The 24,546-nt window shown below is 33.1% G+C and overlaps 1 protein-coding gene across 2 annotated transcripts; it reads left to right on the top strand.

Annotated features, from left to right (window-relative positions):
* LOC18612179 (callose synthase 7) lies at nt 1,954-24,243 on the top strand. 2 transcript variants are annotated; one of them, XM_018129887.1, is made up of 42 exons: nt 1,954-2,465; nt 3,780-3,880; nt 5,824-5,936; nt 6,029-6,116; nt 6,218-6,328; nt 6,420-6,548; nt 8,762-8,851; nt 8,985-9,079; nt 9,219-9,342; nt 11,197-11,328; nt 11,420-11,496; nt 11,574-11,661; nt 12,271-12,393; nt 12,498-12,615; nt 12,866-13,197; nt 13,346-13,398; nt 13,514-13,574; nt 15,167-15,248; nt 15,355-15,404; nt 15,515-15,601; nt 15,838-15,942; nt 16,164-16,258; nt 16,330-16,411; nt 16,500-16,663; nt 16,812-16,935; nt 17,046-17,149; nt 17,627-17,726; nt 17,809-17,960; nt 18,260-18,369; nt 18,455-18,553; nt 18,663-18,731; nt 18,874-19,027; nt 19,122-19,242; nt 20,069-20,191; nt 20,263-20,381; nt 20,523-20,606; nt 21,249-21,361; nt 21,434-21,663; nt 22,035-22,832; nt 22,970-23,020; nt 23,260-23,445; nt 23,561-23,658. In XM_018129887.1, exons 1-42 carry the CDS (start codon nt 2,264-2,266, stop codon nt 23,564-23,566), a joined length of 5,445 nt encoding a protein of 1,814 aa, XP_017985376.1. In that variant the 5' UTR covers nt 1,954-2,263; the 3' UTR covers nt 23,567-23,658. The 2 variants fall into 2 exon arrangements, with proteins under 2 accessions (XP_017985376.1, XP_007048881.2); XM_007048819.2 differs by lacking the exon at nt 23,561-23,658 and adding an exon at nt 23,762-24,243 and having other exon boundaries at nt 1,956-2,465.

Genomic DNA, 24,546 nt, shown 5'->3' with positions numbered 1-24,546 from the left:
TCATACCCGTATTCATATACAATAATATTTTTATATATATTTCATATAATTTATTAATAATTAAATTTATAAAAACGCACAAACAATAAAATTTAAGATAAAATATCCTTATCCCTTAAATTTTGATCGAAATAATACGAAATCTATTAATTTTCAAAATAGATACTCTATTTAAAAAAAAATATTTTTTACTAGATATATAGGTCCAATCATTAATATTTTCGTCAACTTGATAATATGATAAGAGTAAAAATATAATTTTACCCTCTATTAATTTTTAAAATTACTATTATATAATTTTATTAATAAAAAAAAAACTCCTCATATGGGGAGAACTGGAGCTCCTCTCCCTTAGAAGCATTGGCCGATGCTCCCCTTTCTTGGGAAGTTGGGGAGCACTGTTCCTATTTTTTTTTTTAAATAATATAATAATAAAATTTTAAATTATTATAAGAGGAACAACATTTTAATTTTTTCATAATTTGATGTTTGTGTTTTTGGAACCAAGTGTTCATTTTGAAAATTAATGTACTTTTTGTGTAATTTCGATTAAAACTTAAGATAAGGGTATTTTACCTTAAAATTTAAATTTAAATATTCAAAAATAAATATATCAAATATCAACTTAAATAACTAAAAATAAATATTCAAATAACAACTTAAACATTACAAGTTTAATTAATCATATGGGTTTGTCCATGAAGTTAAAAAAATTAACTATATTCCAAAACTATTATAATCTTACAATTTCTTTTTAAGTATATATTTTATAAATTTATATAAATAAATGTATATATATTATAATGAATAATTTTATAAATTATATTTTTTATAACATTAACATAAAATAAAAAATAAATATGCTAATATTTAAAATATATATACTAAATATATATGCTAAATATATATAATAGTAATTATATTTTTTATAAATTAACACAATATGTAAGATAGATGTATTAAAAGATATTACAAGTTAATTACTAATCATAATTTTATAAATTAATTTAATTAATAATATGAGTTTATCTTTAATTATATATAAAAATATATAATTGAATTCGGATATCGAGTATTAAAGGGTGGTATTTGAATCTTATCTGAACTTGATATGGGTAACAAAATTATTGTACAAACTCGATTATAACATACCTTAATCTTATATAATCAAATTGAATACTCATAAGTACCTTGTAACAAAATATCCATTACAATTCTTAAGCTTGATCTTTTCCCCTTGCCGGATTGGCGACAGCAAAGGCCAATCTGGCCCTGGATGTTGTTGCGACACTGGCTAGGCTAGATTTGGCGCTCTACCATCGTTGATCGCCTTCCAGCTGATAGTAGGGAAAGGGAGAGGAAGATAGAAGAAAGAGATAAAGAAACAAAGAAAAGAAAAGAAAGAAAAACATAAAAAAAAGAAGACAAAGAACAAAGGAAAGAACTTGGATTTTTTTAAATTTTATACAAATATTTTATAATAATTAAAAATAATAAATTTTATATTTAATGTAAATTCTTAAATAAATAATTAATATACATATTTGTATATGAAAAATACACGTCGATATTGAATAGTAAATTTAACAAAAATATTGATGAATTGACTATTTAAATATAATGTTAGAAGTGTAAAGATTAATAAATTATTTTTTAAATTAAAAGAATTAAAATGACATGTATCTTAACTTTAAAGATTATCAATATAATTTATTAAAATTAAAGATGAATATGATATTGGGGTTAAAGTTTGGAGACAAAGAGCCTAATTTACAAATTGAGATAGCTAATTTGGTCTTTTTGTGTTAAAATAAAGGAAATTATAAATAAAATAAAATATAATATTTATACTTTTGTAATTTTAAACCAGTTCAAAAATAATAATAATAAAAACAGCATGTTCGTGACTCTTTTAAAGTGCGGACTTGCCAGCATGTAACCCTTCCAAACAAGAAATGAACATGTTCGTCCCTAGTTCCTCTAACAAATAACAAGAGAAAAAAGCCGAAAGTAAAGCAGTTCCCGCTGCCAAACCTACTTGAAAAGCGACGTTGCTTGCTTCTCAATCTATCCCAGAATCAGAATCTAATCATGGCCGAAAAGTGAAAAGAACCCAGAAGCCCAAACTATCTGTCAAAAATTCTGTTGTATTATATAAGAAAATGATGCTCACTCTGTTTTACACTAAATTCAGTCTGAATCAATGCACCTCTGCCTCAGTGTGGCATTGTTGTTGGTTGTTGTTTTTGTGTGAATTTGAAGCATGGCGAGTTCGAGCGGTACGAAGCCGTCGCCGCCTGTGCGGAGGATGTCGAAGGCGCAGGCTATAATGTTTGATCTTCCTAGCAACATTGGGGACTTGGCTGTGGACAGTGACTTGGTTCCCTCGTCTTTGCCCTCCATTGCTCTCATTCTTCGAGTTGCCAACGAGATTGGGAATGATAATCCCAGAATTGCCCATCTCTGTAAGCTCATTTCTGATTAACTTTTCACATTTTCATTTTGTAAAAATAGTAAATGATGGGTTTTGCTAACAAGTCATATTTTTTTTCTTATACTGGGTTTTTTTATGCGAGTGGGCTAAGCCCCTTATTATGTTTGCAAAATATCTTCTTTAATGCCTTGAAAATCATCAGTTTAAGCTATTAACTGTCAGCTGTTGCGTTAAACGTGAAAGTATTTTTATAAATAGATATTTGATAGGTGCCCTTAGGGTCAGGGAACTCGTTAGTGAAACTGTATGATTTATGTTAATGCGGACAATATTTGGATGATAGGGTTTATCATTCGTGGATATATTTAAATTTTCTATGGATATCTTCACTCTTGGAGCAATTCGAAACATGTACTAGGCTAAGAGAGATGTATTTCTATCTACTTTTCTTATGTTTCCCCTTGGCGAAAAGAAAACCAATGAAGCTCCTGCTGATTATGTTTGGGGCGTTAAATATAAGAGAGATATAAAATTTGACATAAATGAAGGCACAAACAACTTGGGTTGGGCTCAACTACTATGCTACAAAAGAAGAGGATTTGGGTTCAACTGAAGATGTCAAGGTTTCAACCAATGAGGGTAGCCTCCTGCTATATTTATACTAGAGTGCAATCCTATGATAATACCAATGGGAACTTAGTTTGTTTTGCACTAGGAGTATAATCTTGGCCTTGTTACCATTGTGGAAATTGGCATTTTTTTATGCTGTGTAGAGAGACTAGAGTCAAATAGGACTAAAATATATTTTTTTTAGACTTTTAGTAGATCATGTTCATTTTTTAAATCATTGCTTACCTTGCTACATTTGATATGAATCCTATTAAAAAATTAGAAAAAAGTCCAACCAAATTCAACTAAAGTCCAAATTGAATCCAGTAGTGCTGCAGGGATCTAAGGATGGCTTATTATATGGGTTTGTTTTCATGGAAAAGCTGAAAAGCCAGTAACTAGTTATATTAGGCATGATGGAGATACATGAATTATTTTCTTCTTATAGATATGTTAATAAATAAAGCACTTAACTAAGTTACATATCTTTAAATAAGACAGTGATAAGCAAAAATCCAAACTAGTCATTTGCCTACAAGAAGGCTTATCTTATCTCCATGAATTTGACAATGCTATAATATCTCTGATGCTGTATCAGTTCTATTAACTAGTAGTTATGCTTTTGACATAAGAATTTATAACTTTTATAAATTGTTTGTGGAATAAAGCAAATTTCTGCATGCTTGCTGGATTGGAATTTACTCATTTTAGGCCTTGCTTCTTTTTGTATGTTTAGGCCGCCTCCATGCATTTAAGGAGGCTAACAGGATTGATCCAACATCAAGTGGACGTGGTGTTCGCCAGCTCAAGACATATTTGTCAAATAAAATAGAAGAGGTATATCTTGTATTACTGTTATTTATCCATTTCATTCTCAAAGATTGTTCATGTTTTATGCAATTCACGTTTGATCTCATTAACATTTCACTATTAGTTTTCTTTTGATTATCTCATATAAAGTGGAATAAATATTTGAGTTCAATTTGTAAAGTCAAGTGAAAAAGAATATAAGTGCCATTTAGCTTCTTAGTTGAAAACTGATTTTGATTTATTCAGTATCACTGTTTTATCTATTAGAGACTAAAAACCTATTATTGAGCCATTACCTGGCAACTTAAACTTGTAGATTGAGTTGTTTTTGGATAAGGTACTTTGGATGCTTATTTTTTTTCATAATAATGTTATTTTCTTATAATAAGATTTATTTATTTACCACATATGAGACTACCTATATTAATAAGTCATGCACATTAAGGTGCTTGTCTTAATTCGTCCTTAAGCTATTATGGTAGGGCATGAGATCATGTGAGAACTAGTGACTTAATTAAATAGTGGGATCAAACAAGGAATTTGCTGTTGGATCCTGCATTGATCCTAGAACTTCTAAATGATTTAGAGACTGTTCGCTTGGCAGAGTTTGATTAGGGTTATTAAGGAGACTTTACCTCAAAGTTTGATATCGGAAGCCATCATTTAAGGTTTTTTTTTTTTGCAATTACGGCTCTTTATGGCATTTTCTTATTTGCTTAAAACTAGGATTATAGTTGCACTATTAAGACTTGTTACTGTAGTTTTCAGGTTATATAATGTGCTTTTAAACTGATTGGGTTTGTTAAGGACAATTTACCCGCTTAACCTTGGATCGGGAGCTTCCATAAAGATTTTATGTCATTTGGATTATTTATTAGATCTTCCTATTTGTTTAAATTAGGTTTTGGAGTGCAGTAATATTCTTGTTATTGTAGTTTCTAGTCCAGATGATATGTTTAAAAATTAAAATGTGAACATTCTTTTTTTTCTTTTTAATCTGTCTCATTTCTATCCCTTTTCTCGTCTTTCTCTCTCTACCCTCCTTTACTCCTCTGCTTCCTCCTTCTTTGCTTTCTTTTCACCTTGTGCTACATCAAACTTTCTTAGAACAGTGTCTGACCCCCATGTAGAATCCTTAACACATGGTACCAAACAAGCCCTTTCACTATGTATGAATCAAGCCTTGACATCCTATTCACCTATCAATTATTGCCAGATGAGGTGTCATTCAATCATTTGATGACTCATCCTAGACTTTCCTTTTTATGCTTCTCCATTGGATTGGTAAACCTACCTATGACTGAGCTTCTTTCTGTAGACTTTCCTTCTCCAGCTACCATACAGTCATTGCTTCTTACTCTTAACTCCCAAAGGATACTACACAATGGCCTCACTTGAATTTGGATCTTTTACATGACTCCTTACAGCTAATAAATTTCTCGATGCTGCATTGTCCTCGTACTTGGATTTTGCACCATGATTTCCTAGCTAATCTGCAGTCTGCTCTACTCTTCATATCACCTAATTTCTACTTCTTACTTCCACATTTCATCTCATCATCACTACCACCTAGCATGTGATACTTCGGCAATCTAAGGATTGCCTAGGCTTTCTTTTTTCCATTTCCAGTTCTCTCCTTTCCTTTTTGTGAAAACACTATGTCACCTAAAGAGCTCCTTCTATGTAGGCAAAACCTCTTTGTTTTTGTGGTGCATAGTTTGATTCTGGATTGTTCTCATTATAAATAAATTTCAAAACAAGCTATGTGGTGTGCTTGAATTTACTCCATGCTTTGAAGGCCAAAAAGCTTGTAAATGAGAGAGCATTTGGGCATTGAAACCTATTCTTGAGTCCATGTTTAACAACTTAACATTTAGTTTGAGTGGGTTTTTTTATGACTAAGAAATAACCTATATTTTTGAATTTGATTGAGAACAATTAAGAAAATAATAATATTTTCTTCATTGCAGGAAAAAGATGAAATAAAGCCTCAACTTGCAAGAACAGATGCAAGAGAAATCCAATTGTATTACCAGATCTTCTATGAGAAAAATATTAAAGAGGGCCAAGATACAAAACAACCGTGAGGCTTTACTTGAACCATTAACATGCTTAATTTAGCTAAGCATATTGGTTGTTTGCCCTTATACTTGTTCTGTTTGCTTACTCTTGAAGGGAGGAGATGGCTAAGTTTTATCAGATTGCAATGGTTTTGCATGATGTGTTAAAAACAGTGGTACCTTCTTCACAAGTTGATTATAAGGTTTGATTTATTTAATTTTTTCATTAAACAAATTCATTGAGGGCTCATTTGCATGTGTGGAGGACTTAAAAAGTGCTTCATTATTGATTTTGGCATCACAGACCACCAAATATGCAAAAGAACTTGGGAGCCAAAAGGAACAGTATGAACACTACAACATTCTTCCCTTGTATGCTGTTGGGATAAAACCAGCAATTATGAAACTCCCTGAGGTTGTATATAATGCAACATTATAATGTCTTGGTTTTTGCTTGTTCGCACTAATGGTGGATCTCACAACATTGATTCCTTGGGCTTGTACAGATCAATGCTGCATTTCAAGCCATACGTAATGTGGAGAATCTGCCAATGCCCATGGCTCATTCAACTGTAGATGTCAATTTATTTGTTAATGATATATTTGATTGGCTCTTGTCTCTTTATGGTTTTCAGGTAGTGCAATGCATCCCTACTTACTTTTCTCTCTGTTTCATAATTTTATCTGTTTTGCTGTTGCCTCTAGGTATTTCTAGGTACATTAACCCTATATATACTCCGCTAAATAACTTTTTCTTGCATAATTTTAATGGCCAAAGTAACTTATTTAGTGCTAGAGGAGGAACAACTCATAACACTTGCCGTATATAAATTTGCTGTTTTGGAAGAATATTTATCCAACGGAAAATACCCCAAAAACTAGAAGTGACCAACTAAACAAGTCACATGCAATCAAGAATATTTATAGATATGCTCCAAGAATAGTGGCGCAACATATTCCTTTGGATAAATTTCACCTACATCCCTTGTGGTTTTTACTTTTCTCATATAGCATCATGTGTTTTTTATTTTGCAATTAGATCCATGTGCTTAAGGTTCGTTCCCATACGGGCTTATGCCATTAATTCTATCCAATAAAATTATAAAACTACCCTTAAGTGTGAACAAATAACACCTTTTGAATTGATAGTATTTTGGTAATTTTATTTGGTGAAACTTAACGGTGTAACCCCCTCTGAAAAAAAAATTTAACTTAATGGTGCTAATTGCGAGAAAAAAATTCATAGGGTGCTATGTGGGAAAAGTTGAAATCACAAGAGTTGTAGGTGAGGTTTACCCTATTCCTCCTATATTTTGTGGGCTTAATTGCACAAATAAGAGTTAAATTTTTGCTCCATTTTTTAATTTTTTTTGGGGGAACAAAAATGAATGCTACATAGAACAGAGTTAATTGAATTCTTCCAGCAAAGGAAAGTTATTTAGCACTCCAAGCGTTTATTCTTTTAGTTTTTTTATCCAACAAAACTACAATCAGCTGCTCCGAGTCTCCCAAAAATCAATGGAACCCCTAAATAAAAAATAGGGAGTCTTCCCTCTTTAAACTCAAGTATTGCAAAATAATCTGCTTGTTGTTTCAGAAATACCTGCTATGAACATTTTCTCTTTCAGAAATATTGGGCTTTAAATCAGGGAGTTGATAGAATCTATATGTCATCCTCTGATAATTTGAATTGAACTAATCCTACCAGCAGAAAAAAAAAAAACTTAGTTTTTGTGAAAAGATGAGAAATATTCAGCCTTCTACCTTTTGGATGACACTCAGACTGATTTGTCAAGGCAATAGCATTAAGAATTCTACTGAACACTTTCCATGACCGTACAAACAGGTAAGCAGATAAAAGAATTCCTTGTCTTAAGAATTTTCACCCTTTTGAAGAAACCCTCCAACAATTAATAGCAATAGAAAGCTTTGTGAAATTATGAAGGCTTCTACCCAAGACGCAGAAATTTCAGGAATTTCAATAGCCTTAAGGACAATGAGTTGAGGGCAAACTCAAAACAGAATCATAAGCTTTCATGTTATTAACTTTTAGAGCACATTAGGGAGAAATATGATCATTATGGTAATACTTTGTCATTTCCTCCATTTGTAGAATATTTTCTGAAACTCTTATACTTGAAACGAAGGCTGGTAGGTTTTTAATAATAAAATCATCAAGGCAACTCCTAAATAATAGATTAGTTCATATCTTGTTATTGCATTTTTAAATAACAATGCAAGAAATATATAGTTTTCTACTCTTTTATAGTGACATGAGCCTGGTTTTTGGAGCCTGAGTCTCTGGTAAACATTTACCTCACTAAGCAACTAGCTGACCTAAAAAGCCCCCGGATAGTATCTGTAAACCCTGTGATCTGGATTGTATTTATTCACATATTTTTACTCAAAACATGCTCATTAATTTTGCAACAATAAAAATGGTGAGATAGTTGGTAAACACACTGGACACTTGTTGCTTATTGAAATGCTTGATCATTTGTAATAAATTCTTTTAACCCTGTATTTTGTGGGAACAGAGAGATGGCATGGAGTTCTTTTCTCCCTTTCCTTTTTCTTTTTAAAGATATAAATGTTATGTGTTTTAATCTTTTTTTTCATTTGCACCAAGATATAACAACCTTTGGTTTCACTATGAAAGCCACATTAATATTCGTCTAAATGAGTAAAGTTCATGTATGGATGTCTCAAGCATGTAGGACAGTTTTACCATCCAGGGAGGCTTTGATAATGTAGCAAAGGATCCTTTGATTTAATAGCTATTGCTGATAATTATATCTTGAATATTAAATCTTTTTTATTTGTCTTCTCATCTTTTTGGTGATTGAAGAAAGGGAATATAGCAAATCAAAGGGAGCACCTAATATTGCTACTTGCCAATATTGATGTGAGGAATAAGAATCTTGAAACTTATAGTGAGGTGAATCATTGGTCCTCTTTGCTGCTTCATGCTTCCTTTTTGAGACTCATATCTTCTCAGTTCACTCAATTGCAGCTTTAATTTCCACCATTATGACATCTTTTGTTGATGATTAATATGAAGTTTATTGCAGCTTGATAGTATCACCATACAGTATTTGACTGATGAAATATTCAAGAATTATGAATCATGGTGTGACTTTATGTATCATGAATCGCATGTTAGAAGGTATCTTTTGTCCGCGCTTGTGAAATGAAGCTTTTCAATTTGTTAACCAAGTTTAATTTAGTAGCAAAACCTTATGTCATGAATTGAGCACACTGGGTTTTTCTTATGATGTCTTTTGAATGAAACTTTAACTTTGTAGGTATCCCCAAGGTTACGCAGTACAACAGCTACAACTCATTTACATTGCACTTTATCTTCTCATATGGGGTGAAGCATCAAATATACGATTTATGCCTGAATGCATTTGCTACATCTTTCATAATGTAAGTTACCCTTTAAGTTTCAACAAATCATTGTCCTTGATTTATAAGGTCTCTAACCATCTAGTCTTTTTTCAGCATCTATCAAGATGTTCATCTTGGCAATAGCAAGTTGATGTTTGACTGAATGTCATTCATTTTCCCTTTGTGATCACAACTCTACATGATTCTTGTAAATAATGATTTCATTTGATAATAGATATCAAATGTGTTTATTTTGTGTGTAACTAACCACAGAGAAGACAGAAAAAAGTACAACACATTTGTTGGGTTTGTCTAATATTTAGTCAACGTGTCAAAGCTAATTCCAAATTTGTGCATTTACTGCTCAGTTTATACTGTGTACAAAAATTTGATGAGATTAGAAAGGGCACAATGTACAGAAGTGAAAATTTCGGTCAGGTTGTCTTTATTAGACACATGCAATGTTTAGTATCTTTGCCTTCAGATAGATCATAGGATTTTAGGCATTTCGTTTCATGAAGTACATTCAGAGTGAAAATAGTTAAAAACAATTCTGGAAAATTGGAGACTAGCAATCACCTTTTAGAAAACTTGTAGTATTTTGCTATTGGTTTAATAGTGGGAAATTTTACTGTCCTACTAAGTAGTTTGTGATGCCTATCTAGTAGAGTCGCCAAAATATAAAGGGTCTCTTGTAAAGGGATTGGGTATTGTTGTAATGGAGTAAGCAGGAGGAAAGAGAGGGCAAAAGAGAAGGATCAGGCAGAGTCAGTCTTCAGTGTGCTTGAGCATTTTGGTAGGTGATGGAAATAAATGTAGTAAAAGGTGGAAGGTGGAATTAGGAAGGTAGGAAACCAGAAGATAGTTGAATGAAGGTAAATACAAATGCAGTCTGAGAAATTTAAGGCTGTAGAGACTTGATATTGTCAAGTGAGTTGAGGCTATGTTATATATAGGTTGAGGTGTGTTGTTAATGCCTCCAATGAAGTAGTGAAAACTCACCTTTTAGTAAAGAGGGGCAAAGTATGTGAGAAGGTGATAGGCCAGTAATGCTGTGCATCAAGGACGATAGATGGAAGCTATTCAAACACTATAAAAAAAGGTTAAGGGGAAGAATCCCTTAATGAGCTTCATGTCCAAAGCTTGTGAAGCCAAACTTTTATTAATATTCTAGAAATCTGGTAATAACTTCAGGATCCTACCATTAATCTTAGGATTGCTCCCATCACATAATTAGTCTCTTGTCAATCTTTTAAGATGTGTGAAGTATTTAGTAAAGTAGCTGAAGGAAGCAGTTTGAAGACATTTTCCAGGGTAAAATAGTAAATTAGAATGATTGAAAGTCATGCACCTATAGAATTGTATTTTTATAGGTGTATTAGTGTAGGACTTTATGTTAAAATTGCATAAATTTATAAAAAAGAGGGTATTTGCTTAGCATTTTTGAGTTTTGGCTTAAGCTCAAGTTTGTGCTTGAGCTTGTGTAGCGTAATTAGTCAAGCTGAGCCAAGCTTGAGTTGTAACAAATTCTTTTCTAATTCAGCTTGAGCTCAAGGATATGAGCTTTAGTCAATAGTGAGCTCAAGCTCATTAGTATTTGACTTGACTTGTCTCAATTCCACCTTTATATTGATTCTATTTTTTTTTTTTATGTTAGGATCAACAATAGAATCTAAACTTGATAGCAATATTCTAGAATATGCGAAGATTATCTAATTTATGCCTGTGGGGTCTATATCCTAGAATTTCAGATGGATCCTGCTCATAATTGATAATGTGCTTGGATTCCCAAGTTATAACCATTTCCCTTTTCTCATCATTGATTTTACAGTATTTTATGGCCTCTAGACTTACTAAAAGTGGCTTTGTTTATTTTTTCATGATTTTGAGAAGATGGCAAGCGATGTTTTTCAAATTTTATCTAGCAAAGTGCATCCTGTTAGTGACACAAACCAAACAGCAGCGCTTGACCAAGAATACTTTTTAAGAACTGTCATAACACCTATTTACCAAGTTCTATTTAAGGTAATCTCTATTTTATTCTATTTGGAGAATTTTTTGATAATATTTGTTTAAAGCTTCATAGCTAAAAATTTGAAATGATTTGGGGAGAAAGGAATCGCAAAAAAATAAAGAAGGCAAGGCAAGCCATTCTAGATGGAACAACTATGATGATCTAAATGAGTTTTTCTGGTGAGTTTTTTGAATGTTAAATATTCTTTTGTCTACACCAGTCAGATAATCGAAATCTAGAAATTTGTTTTTTCTAGGTCTGAAAATTGCTTCAGGCTAAGGTGGAGAAGAGACCATGAAAAATATTCTTTTGTGCAGCTTGACGAGATACCACTTCTGAACGAGGTAGCTTCTTTTGCCTGTTGGTTGTAGGCTTAATCTACATTAGCCATAAGTTATATTATTATCTGATTAATTTGACAATTATTGTTCAATAAAATTAGGTTCACAAAATTGTAGTTCATACTGGTTCTCTTTGGAGGAGATGGTATAGAACAAATCTACTTGTGCAGCCATGAAAGTTTGGAAGGATTGTTAGTTAGTGACTTGGTCATGTTATGAACAAAGTTTTAGTCCCTGTACTAGTTGTATTGAACAGTTTGTCATGAATATGTTTGTACTCTTTGAAATTGCTGTAGCTTTTGAGTTTTGACCTTAGTGTCCCTTATGAAGTTTAAGTATATTCTTTGCTCCAGTGAAACACTTTTCACAAATTTCACATTTTTCATGATTCTTTTCTCTTGTATGCACACTGCCAACTAAAAATTAGTTGATTGGGATTTTGAGTCTTTTGAACTATGTTGATTTAGAAGTTATGATATATATTCAGCATCTTCTAAACACACTAGCCTTGCTCTTTTCTCTGTCATATTGACCTCTATTTTAGTTCTTTTCATCTTACCTTATTTTATTTTTTTTCCTAAGATTTGAGTCACGTGCATATATTCCTTTCAGATTTTTAGTCCATGCACTGTTGGAAAGAGGAAGCATAAAACTAACTTTGTTGAAGTCCGCACATTTTTGCACCTATATAGAAGTTTTCACCGAATGTGGATATTCTTCATAATGGCTTTCCAGGTACCTTTCATTTTTCACCTTTTGCCATATTCTGTACTATTTTACACAATCAGTTGATTGCATCTGTATTTTCTTTCTTTTATTTTTTTATTTTTTTATTTCAGGCTATGGTAATTATTGCATGGACGCGTTCTGGGTCTATATTTACTTTGTTCGATGAAGATTTCTTAAGAAGAGTGTTAAGCATTTTCATTACTTCTGCTGTTCTCAATCTTTTGGAAGGTAACAGAAGTTTTCCTATGACTGATGAGTGGTTATGGAAACAGTCTCATGTAAATGTTCATAAATTGAAAGAGAGTCATATTTGTGATAATGCTTTCTGCTATTCATAATTTTTTTTTGAAACAATGTTATTCATAAATTTTATAATATGCTTATTAGAGTTCTGCAATAAGTTGTACCCTATTTTGGCAATAGGCTTTAGATAGGGTATGTTTGATGAATTTCATCTTTGCATTTCTTCCTTCTGCAGCTATTCTGGATATAGGTCTTACTTTCAAGGCTTGGGGGAGCTTTGAATTTACCCAAATACTACGATACCTTATGAAATTGTTCATGGGAGCTATTTGGGTTGTGATTTTGCCAATAGGTTATTCCATTTCTGAGCAGAATCCAACAGGAGTTATCAAGTTCTTTAAACATTGGACTGGGAATATGCAAAACCGGTCATTTTATAATTATCTTGTTGTACTTTATTTGATACCTGATTTACTGGCTACTATACTATTTGTGCTTCCACTTTTGCGGAAAAAAATGGAGCTCTCAAATTGGTGGATAATTACTCTTGTTATGTGGTGGAATCAGGCAAGCATATCAAGCATTATTACTTTTGGCTGTTCTTTTTTTGTTTTCGGTTTGCTGTTTTGCTTTTATGCCTCGTCATCTTCCATTGTTATCTTCTTGCTTAAAATTTTTTTTGAGTTTTCTGTATATAATTTTTATTTCGCTCCAGCCAAAACTTTATGTCGGAAGAGGCATGCATGAGGACTTCTTCTCACTCCTAAAGTAAGAGACAAAATTTATTTTTGGTTGTTATTTTTTCAGTTATGTTTCACGTTCTTCTACATATGCTTGGATTTGAACTTGTTCCATTGAAATAATTGTATTTTAATACACTCAGGTACACCTTGTTTTGGATAATGCTGCTAGTCATCAAGCTAACATTTAGCTATTTTGTTGAGGTGATTTCTCCTTTTTTTTTTGTGAATCAGTATTGAAACTCAAAATTCTCAAACATTATATATTATGGAAATATTGAGATCAATTGCATTAATGAGTTTTTATAATTATATGTAATTATCTATCTCACACAATTGCCTCATGGAATAGGATGTTTAATATGGTTTATCCTAGAATGAAACTTAACAAGTTAAAAGTCTCCATGCAGCATAGATATGAACAAAGAATTCTTATTAGTTAGTGTTTTTGAAAACACATCAAACTTTAGGTTCCAATAAAGTGTTTACTACAGAGGGACATTTTGTGTGGGTTATTTCTTCTCAAATCCAGTAATCTAATATGTTAAACATGCATCTCAAGTCAAAAATTCTGTATCAGGAATTTTAACTTATTAACATTGGTTGATTTCTTTTTTACTTCTTTTACAAGTTAAATTATTTGTTTCTTACTCTTCAGCTTAGGAAATAAAATTATTAGTAGAAGAAAGCAATGAAGCTTATTCTTTGTGAATTTTGTTTGGTTGTATGTAACAGAGTTATGAGTTGGAAAACATGATGTCTTGTAGCCTCACTAGTAAAAAATCTGATTAATTTTTTGGTGAATTTTGGTCCTGGATGTGGATCTTTTTTTACTGCTGTTAGTAAAGAAATTTGCCATGGTCATTTTTTGTCTGCTTTAATCAGACACAAACATTCTTCAATAGTTATACACACAATAATGAATTGAACCACAGCTAATAAAAGATACTGAATAAAATATCGGAGGGAAAAGAAAATCATTTAAGAATTTTGGAGAAGAATGCACGTGGTTGGGCCATCACCTGCATTGTTCTGCAACATGCTGAAATCCTCTTTCTGTTCCTAATGAGGTTTTATTGATTAGTTTCTTTATGAGTCAAAGTATGTTTTAGTGTGACTCAAGGTGTTGAGATAAATCATCTAAAATATAATATGTAATACTTATAGGAATTAAAAGCCTGTTGGTTTCTTTAGTTCCTGCAGGACCACAACTAGGAAGAGGTGAAGCCAAAGGGGCTGGCAGAGGCCTCCGCCCCCCGCCCTTGGCTTTTGAATGACCTTGTTTGTCGATCAAAATTTTTTTGAACAAATAAAGTTTTACTCTGGCCATTCAAAAAATCCCTCCTTAGGAAAATTTGTACCTAACATGTCGAGTTTTATAACTGGTAACAAACTTTTATTATTGAGTTTCATTATCAATTTATTTATTTTTTATTTTTAAATGTAAAAATATCATGTCATGAACAGTAGAAAATATATTTTACAGACAACACAAATTATTTAGAGAATTTCTTAGGTGTAACTTTTTATTTTGAATGGAACTCTCTCCCACATATTTTTGCCCCCCTCCTCCAGGACCACCAACTGCAAAAATGAAATTTCTGATTTTGCCCTTGCAACTAGGTAGCTAGTTTATGGATAGTAATAGATATGTGCAAGCATGTCTCTTGATTCTTATTTATACGAGCTATTGATCTTTCTACATTTGTGTCGATTTGTGTAAATCACTTTCGTTTACTACATGTTAGAATCAAATGAAGGTTGCTTCTAAGCTCTACACTTACTTTTATTTTAAGATTATGCCACTTGTGCGACCAACAAAGGAAATTTTGGATATGCCTGGTGAAAACTATCTGTTGCACAAGTTTGTTCCGAACGGTAATACATTTTTCCTCCATATTTGATTTTCCCTTTGTGATTTTTTTAACTACCTTCTTATATCTTTGTATGGAATTTACTAGTTCATATTCTAAAACTTCTGTAGTTGCTCATAATGTCGGAGCTATCATAGCAATATGGGCTCCAATTGTCTTGGTAAGTAAGCATATAAGAACCTGATAATGGATAATTTGAAGTCATGGTCATAATGATTATTTATACGTATATAACTTATGTAATTTTCTGAGTGTTTTACTCATGCATAGGTTTATTTTATGGATACTCAAATATGGTATTCCATATTTTCTACCCTTTTTGGTGGGGTTCTTGGAGCCTTCAGACATGTGGGTGAGGTATGCTGTAATTTATGCTCATGCTACTAGAAATATGTCAATTAAAAAAAATATGTGTGTGCATGTGTACACATCCATACACATTACGCACACACCAACTTCTGCGTATATGTATATATGTATGATTTTGTGAAAGCACTGAAGTTCTCTTCATTGCATATAACCTACTTATTTTTGTTACTTATGTTAGGGAGATTACTTTCGTAACTTTTTGCTCTCATCCAATTATTTCTTAGATACGTACACTTGGGATGCTGCGATCCAGATTTCAAAAAGTGCCTCCAGCTTTTGGTCAACGTTTTTTGCCATCAGCACATCATGATTCAAAGACAAAACTCTTGGTAGTGCCGACTGCTTAGATTCTACCAATGTCTGCAATTACTCTTAATTTTTTGAGATTTTTGCGCATCATGCCAGATATGAAAGCATTTATTTTAAATATTAATGCTGCCAATTCATGTGGTATCTTATCATCGGTTTATATGAAGATGATTTTGGGCCATTTCCTTATCCATTCTCCATTTTCTTTTCCTTTTGGCTAAAGAAAACTCCTTTATGGCAGGATAAATCAATAGAACAAAAGAATATGGCAAATTTTTCTCAAATGTGGAATGAATTCATTCGTTCCATGCGTGTGGGGGATCTAATTAGCAATAGGTGAGGACTTCTTGCTGTAAATCTCATCCCATATGAAATATAAAAATATATACAACTCTTTTATTTTCCAGGGATCAAGAATTGTTGCTTGTCCCATGTTCTTCAAGTGAGGACACTGTGATTCGGTGGCCACTTTTCTTGCTAGCTAGTAAGGTAAACACTGTTCAGTAGTTTCTCAAGTTTACCACATGTGATGCAAGTTGTTTATGTTATAATTTATTTCTCTTGCAACATGTGACAGATTCCTGCTGCATTGAACATAGCAAAAGAGTTTAAGGGGAAGGAGGATGCTGAGTTAATTAAACTGATTAAGGGTGATTCTTATATGCATTCAGCTGTGATTGAATGTTATGAGACGCTTAGGTGTCTTATATATGGCCTTTTGGAAGATGAGGCTGATAAGAAGTAAGGCTGCATTCATATTATTGGCTTGAACTTACAGATATAGTCCTAAATGTCATTTAGCAATTTAACATTGTATATAAGAAATTACTCCTCTTTTTCTCTCAATTAATTGTCTTCTAATTTTTTCCTTTTTCTACTTGTGGAATAGGATTGTGATGAACATTTACGACAAAGTAGCCAATAGTAGACGAGAGGAGAAGTTTTTGAAAGAATTCAAGATGAGCGGAATGCCTTTCCTCAGTATAAAGTTGGAGAAGTGGCTAAACATCTTGGTAACAATCGAGCTTAAGTTTTATTCTCTTCCTTATTTGTTTTTCCTCTGCTCTCTTTTTCTTGTTGACACACTTTTAAGCACTCTGTTACTTGAGTTGGTATGTTACAGATGACTGATTATGACGATGATGAAATATACAAGGCCCAGATAACCAAAGCCCTGCAGGGTATCATGGATACTGTTACACATGATGTTATGATTAACGGCCAGAAGTAAGCACTGAAAAATACAAGCTTTATGTTGATAGGAATTCTTCTTCCCTTACCATCAGATACTTTAATTGCCTTAGCTAAAATGAAAAAAAAAATCATATTAGAAGCTCTGGCATGCGGTTTAGAACAGAAGGCTCCATAATTAAGAAAATATGATCTCTTTCTTCCTAAGAAAAAAGCTGTAGCACCAACATCTCAACAAGTTCAAATTTATCCCCAGTTTCCATGGTGTTTTGTGACTGGGATTACTAACCACAACTTGCCTAGTGAAGCCTCAAATGTAGACCTGTAATTTTGATGAAATCCCTGTAAAATAAGCGATCATGGACTTCACTTCTAGATGTAATTATTGAACCATACCAGTCTTTGCCAAACTAGAAACTACTAGTTGTCAACCAGGTGATTTGCTGAATTATTATACCACTGAATGAGTCTTCATCACTAATATGGGCTATGAATTTCCTTGTCTCTTTGTAGAACCCTTCAAGGAGATTACAGTTTTCAGAACAGCAAAGATGGACAGAGTTTTGAAATGATTAATATTCAGGATAGACAGAACAAATCTTGGAAGGACAAGGCACTGAACTCTGTTTTTGAGTATCATTTTAAATATTGTTAATTGAGATTTGCTTTTTATTATATTTGACAATTCTCTATAGGTCCGTAGGCTTCACTTTCTTCTGACTTTCAAAGAATCTGCTGCTGATGTGCCTCGAAATTCAGAGGCTCGACGTCGTATCACTTTTTTCACGAATTCATTATTTATGAGGATGCCAAGTGCACCAAAAGTCAGTGATATGCGCTCCTTCAGGTCAGTGACCATTGACTATTTGCAATGGTCTTACACTAAATACAGCTTCGGAATTATCTGTGACTAGTTGATGTTAATCAATGTAAAAGTGAAGGATTGATGGCTCATGTCAATCTAGGAAATTTAATATTTTGCTTCTTTTCTTTTTCGTGATTGATTAATGTCTGCAGGGTCATTCCACATGAATTATTATCTAGATATTTGTTTTAAAGACCTTATGGTAGTCAGAGAAGATATGTTTTATTATAATTGCTTCTTTCTACTCCAACTTTCATTTATTTCTTGATTTATTATTTCAGTGTTTTGACTCCATATTACAAAGAAGATGTTCTTTATTCTTATGATGAACTTAACAAAGAAAATGAGGATGGGATATCGACTTTGTTCTACCTGCAGAAGATATATCCAGGTGAGTTCTGGATTCACTTCTATATTATTTTTTTTATCATCTGAAATAACATGGACTTATTATGCTAGTAATTTCCGCAAATTAGATGAATGGACCAACTTCCAGGAGCGTATGAATCACAAAGAGAATGAGGAGGATATTTGTAACTGGGCAACCTACAGAGGACAGACTCTTTCTAGATCAGGTCTGGATGATGATGGTCAACTTAGCAATCCATCATAGACTAACTTTTTTTATGGATAATTGTTTGTAGATATTTGATATGGATACATCATCCTATTTGTTTCTGTCAGTGCGAGGAATGATGTACTACAGGAATGCTCTAGAACTTCAATGCTCCCTGGAATTCCCTAATCATAATGGTTTGTCGCTTTCTAAGACACACATTCTGTTAGACATATGAACTATTATCTTCATTTATACATTTTAATATCTTTTATCTTTCAGGATTGTTATCACCAAATATCTTGCCATGCAACTATTAACTATATATTAACTTTGCAGCTATTTCAAGGGAGGAGGATTCTATTCGAGTGCAAGCACTTCCTGATTCAAAATTCACCTATGTTGTATCTTGTCAGATCTATGGAGCTCTGAAAAGTTCTGATGATTCTAAAGACCAAAGGCATCAAAAGAATATTCTGAACCTCATGTTAATGTAAGTTATCTGTTGATGTCCTGTTATAAGACCATATTTCTCCATGTAAATTAAAACTTCTGTTGGAATCACTCCTTATTTTAATATTGTACAGGCATCAATCTCTACGTGTTGCTTACATTGATGAAAGAGAGGAGACTATTAATGGAGAACCTCAAAAAACTTATTACTCTGTTCTTGTCAAGGGAGGTGATAAATTTGATGGCTATGAAAGGGTAAGTGCTAGTTTGATAAGGAATTTTTTTTCTTTCTTGGTATTTGTTAGTTTTGTGTATGTAATTTTGATTGGTTAATAGGATGCAATTCTCCCCACCCTATTGGCTGTCTACTCATCTCCATCCCAATTATGGTTTGTTTGAACCCAATGGGACAAACTTGGGGTTGTGTGAGTTTAGTCCATAATGGGGTGAGTCAATGTATTCTTCACCTACTGCTAATACCCATATACGCGAGTAATATTTGTTTTATTTAGATTTTTTCCTAGTCCACTAGCTTTTCATGCCTTCTCTCAGTCCTTGTGATGGATGTAAAATAGGAAAACCCAAAGTCAATTAATTACAGCCTAGTTCTTAATGGATACTAGAGATTAGTCAAATTTTGATTGATCTTGGACGGTACATTCTCCTTGGTTCCAATTAAAATCCCTTAAGAGCTCAAATATCTTACAACCATTACCAAACTTTTGATATGAAAGCTGAAAAAAATACACATACAAAAATCAATATTGATGGTAGCTAAAATAAAGTAAAATGTTACTCAACAGTTGTACAAAATCACTGACTTATAATTTGATAACAATCTAATAAATGATGCTATGAATATTTACAATGATATTTATGCCTGCTTTAGAACATCAAAAACATGTTAGTGAAAGAAAAATGCTCTTCTCTCTCTGTTGAACTAGGTATGTGTCTGGGCCATACATTTGATCAGAAATCGCAATTGTCAAATGCTTAAGCATGTTTTGGCCTATGAGCTTATATCAATTTTCTTACATATGTAATTGTTTACAACATCCTTATACATTCATTGTACTTCTAGGAAATATACCGCATCAAACTTCCAGGTCCTCCAACAAAAGTTGGTGAAGGAAAACCTGAAAACCAAAACCATGCCATTATCTTCACCCGTGGTGAAGCTTTGCAGACTATAGACATGAATCAGGTAGCTTTTTCTCTCCATCTCAAGATAGGTAATTAAGGTTCTTGAACATCTTTTAATACTTTGTTTTTTAGGATAACTATTTTGAAGAGGCTTTTAAGATGAGAAATGTTTTGGAAGAGTTTGAGCACTCCTGTTGCTGGCAACGGAAACCTACAATATTAGGTTTAAGAGAGCATATATTTACAGGAAGGTTAGTCTGACCAGTTCTCACTACAAAGTTAATTTATCTTGATAAGTGTTACAGGGGTGCACATGCAAGTCAAAATGCAGCCATTTTGCAGAAAAATTGCTAATTACTAATATTTTTATACTTTTTAATTTTCTTTTACAGTGTTTCATCACTTGCTTGGTTTATGTCCAATCAAGAGACTAGCTTTGTAACTATTGGCCAACGCTTTTTAGCGAGTCCTCTGAGGTACCCTTAAATTTTCATCGTGAGTAAATGGTTGCTTAGGAAATATTGTACATGGGTTGTTGCTAATATTCATGTGGAACAGGAGTTTAAATTGTTGCTTGTGTTATTTAGTAACTTTCCAAATAATAGTGATAAATGAATAGCCCATATGTTTATATTGTTAATAAATCCTTAGGTACATTAACTCCTATGGTTGGTCCCATAACATTTCAAATTGTCTCTCAAAACACTCTACAATAGGTGTCACATAAAATAAAATCTAACAAATCCTTCCATTCTCCAACTATGGGCGAAAGAATGGAGCCAAGTCAAGCTCCAGTTGTTCCAGCTCAGAATGTTAGTTTTCAAGAGCTCGATGTCAAAATTTAAATTTATCTTGAATTTTCTAGTTTAATCTCATATTCTTGTTTATTGTATTTAAAAATATATCTGAAACAAACTTTCTAAAGTAACCAAGTGACAGGAATTTTTAGTGCGTATATTCAGCAATAGTTCTTTGTCTAGATCTATTTCGTACCTCTGCTTGACAAGTTGATAATTATTTGGGGTTAGGGAATTATAACTTTGTTACTTATCTCTAGTATGATTGTATTTATTTCTTTCATAACCACCATAGTTTCTATAATGATCTTATTTTTGCAGGGTACGGTTCCATTATGGTCATCCTGACATATTTGACAGAATCTTCCACATAACAAGGGGTGGCATAAGCAAAGCTTCAAAAACTATTAATTTAAGTGAGGACATATTTGCAGGTAATCTTCAGTAACTAATCTAACTAACTCCACAAGTTCAATATTGGTGGTTAATTCCACAAGTTTTTTCAGGGTTCAATTCGACTCTTCGAGGAGGATATGTAACACATCATGATTATATCCAAGTTGGAAAAGGACGTGATGTGGGCATGAATCAAATATCATCTTTTGAGGCTAAAGTTGCAAACGGAAATGGAGAGCAAACACTTAGTCGTGATATGTATCGACTTGGATGTCGATTTGACTTCTATAGAATGCTGTCATTCTACTTCACAACTGTTGGTTTCTATTTTAATAGCATGGTGAGCAAACCAAATGAATTTCTTTCTTTAAGGTTTTATGTACTTGAATATGGTAAATAGATAATCTTTAGGTGATCGGATCACTTATATAGCCTAATTACCCTGCACTTTTGGATAAGGGCAAATTTGGTTTCCTCAGTTGTAAAGCAGTATCTATTTGCATGTTTAATGTGTTAGTCAATTGAGAAGATACCTCACTCCATATACAGTCAGTATATAACTTATTACTCAGAAACTAATAGAATCTATTATTTTTAATGACAAGCCACAATGCATGCTATTTGACCTTTGTTTTTCTAGTCACACTTCCTACAGTCTGTGAAATGGGAATAAACATGTATTCCTCTGTTTTTGGCATTACATTGTTTCAGGTTACTGTGCTTACTGTATATTTATTTCTCTATGGACGTTTGTATTTGGTTATGAGTGGAATGGAAAGAGAGATTCTGGAGAAGTCAATCATAAATCAGAACAAGTCCCTAGAAGCAGCTTTAATTCCTCAGTCGGCCTTTCAAATGGGCATCTTATTGGTCCTGCCTATGCTTATGGAAATTAGCCTGGAGAAAGGGTTCCGCACTGCTCTGGGTGACTTTATTATCATGCAGCTGCAGTTAGCCTCTGTATTCTTTACATTTCAGCTTGGAACAAAAGCACATTATTTTGGGAGAACAATCTTGCATGGCGGTTCTAAGTATCGAGCTACTGGGCGTGGATTTGTTGTTTTTCATGCCAAGTTTGCTGATAACTATAGATTGTACTCAAGGAGTCACTTTGTGAAAGGGTTAGAACTCGGTATACTATTGGTCTTATATGAAGTTTATGGGGAATCATATCGCAGTTCAAAGCTTTATTTGTTTATCACCTACTCAATCTGGTTCCTGGTTGGATCTTGGTTATTTGCTCCCTTTGTCTTTAACCCCTCTGGTTTTGACTGGCAAAAGACGGTAGATGATTGGACAGATTGGAAGCGGTGGATGGGAATTCGTGGAGGTATTGGTATTCAGCCTGAAAAAAGTTGGGAATCATGGTGGGATGGAGAACAAGAGCACCTTAAATACACAAATATACGAGGAAGAGTGCTTGAGATTATTCTTGCACTTCGCTTCTTTGTCTATCAATATGGGATTGTCTACCACCTTCATATAGCTCATCACAGTAGGAGTTGGCTGGTATAATATGCTATTTTCACTGATACATTTTTTTTTCTTGTTCTATTAAAGACCAGTTAGGTTGCAAGACCATCCTCTCTCTGATTTTGCTATGGAACCAGTATGCTACCATAAGCGTTTAACCTATAATATTGCAGGTTTATGGATTCTCATGGGGTGTTATGGTAGCAGCGCTTTTATTGTCAAAGGTATGTGATGAAACTCTAATTTGTAGCCGGAGATAGGCACAAGCATAAATGTAAACGTTGTGCTTGAGTTTTTGAATGCATCTATGTATCTGCTTTTTATTTTATTATTTTTAATCCTCCTTTATATGTTCTTCCAATAGGAAATAACAGATAAATAAGATTTTATTTTCTTTTCCTGTTTTGTTACCTAGACAGATTGATCTGGTTTTTTGCTTGTTGTGATCCCCGTGTTGGTGCAGATTGTATCAGTGGGTGGACAAATATTGGGTATCGAACTTCAGCTAGTGTTCAGGATGCTCAAGGCATTTCTTTTTCTTGCCTCCTTGGGGATCATTATTGTTTTATCCAAAGCATATGGCCTCACTATATCAGATTTATTGGCTGCTGTCCTTGCCTTCATGCCCACTGGCTGGGCCCTTCTTCTTGTAAGTTTCAAGCTTTCCTAAATTATGGGAGTAATGTCATGTCTTGTGTTTCCATTTCCATGTTCCAATTTTTTATTCCCATACTGTATATTGTCATAACTCTAATAATCTATAGAGATGAAATACAACAAGGGTAATGCTATTTTGTCGGACAGTGGACCGTCTGACTACTCTCAAACGGTATGAATATAATAAATAACAAATTCATGAGTATTTATTTTTTGTGAGTAATCTGATAGACCGACTGTCTAAAAGTTTAGCACTTGTCATACAATAATGTATTACCTAACATTGTCCATTTCCTTGTCCTTCCAAGCTGGCACAAGCTTGTAGGCCTTTGTTGGAGGGGTTAATCTGGAAGTCAGTAAAGGAGATGGCCAGAGTCTATGACTACATCATGGGATTACTGCTATTCACGCCCATAGCCATTTTGTCATGGCTCCCTTTCGTAGCTGAGTTTCAAACCCGCATCCTCTTCAATCAAGCATTTAGCAGAGGACTTCAAATTTCTATCATCCTTGCTGGGAGGAAAGACAAGGCCTCACCTAGATGATTTATTTAGCATCTCATATTCAATGTTTTTGTCCTAGTTACAGTGAGAATCAGTGTAACCAATTTTCCCAAGCCCCAATCTGCTGTGAATTGCTTATGTATTTATGCATTCTGGGCCTAATGGCTTAAGATTTGATGAAAATTGTATTGCAGTAGTTGATGAATGCCTTTGAGTAATAGAAATAATTGTATTGTAGTACTTGATGAAAAGATTTGATTAGCAAAGTAATATATGCATTGTTGTCATGACCGTTGAACATCATTTTGTTAAAAAAATTGTGAGCTCGTGATAAATAATATTAGAATTTATTTGAATTTTTGAGATGAGATGGGTGTTTTGGGTTTATAAAAAAGGGATTTCTTTTTACTTAATAAACATGTTTTGGGATTGAGAAATATGAACTAGCAACAACAACAACAACAACAACAGTGTATGATAAGTAATAAAATTGTAATGTGAGGTCGAAATGGTATTCTAGCAAATGTACATAAAGTTTAAAGTTTATTCAGAGCTGACAAAAAGTTGCTAAATTTGCTTTGAAATCTGTA

Source organism: Theobroma cacao, chromosome 1, assembly GCF_000208745.1.
Source record: "Theobroma cacao cultivar B97-61/B2 chromosome 1, Criollo_cocoa_genome_V2, whole genome shotgun sequence".
Taxonomy (NCBI): domain Eukaryota; kingdom Viridiplantae; phylum Streptophyta; class Magnoliopsida; order Malvales; family Malvaceae; genus Theobroma; species Theobroma cacao.
The sequence above is the reverse complement of the archived record's forward strand: the minus strand, read 5'-3'. Positions and strand labels throughout refer to the sequence as shown.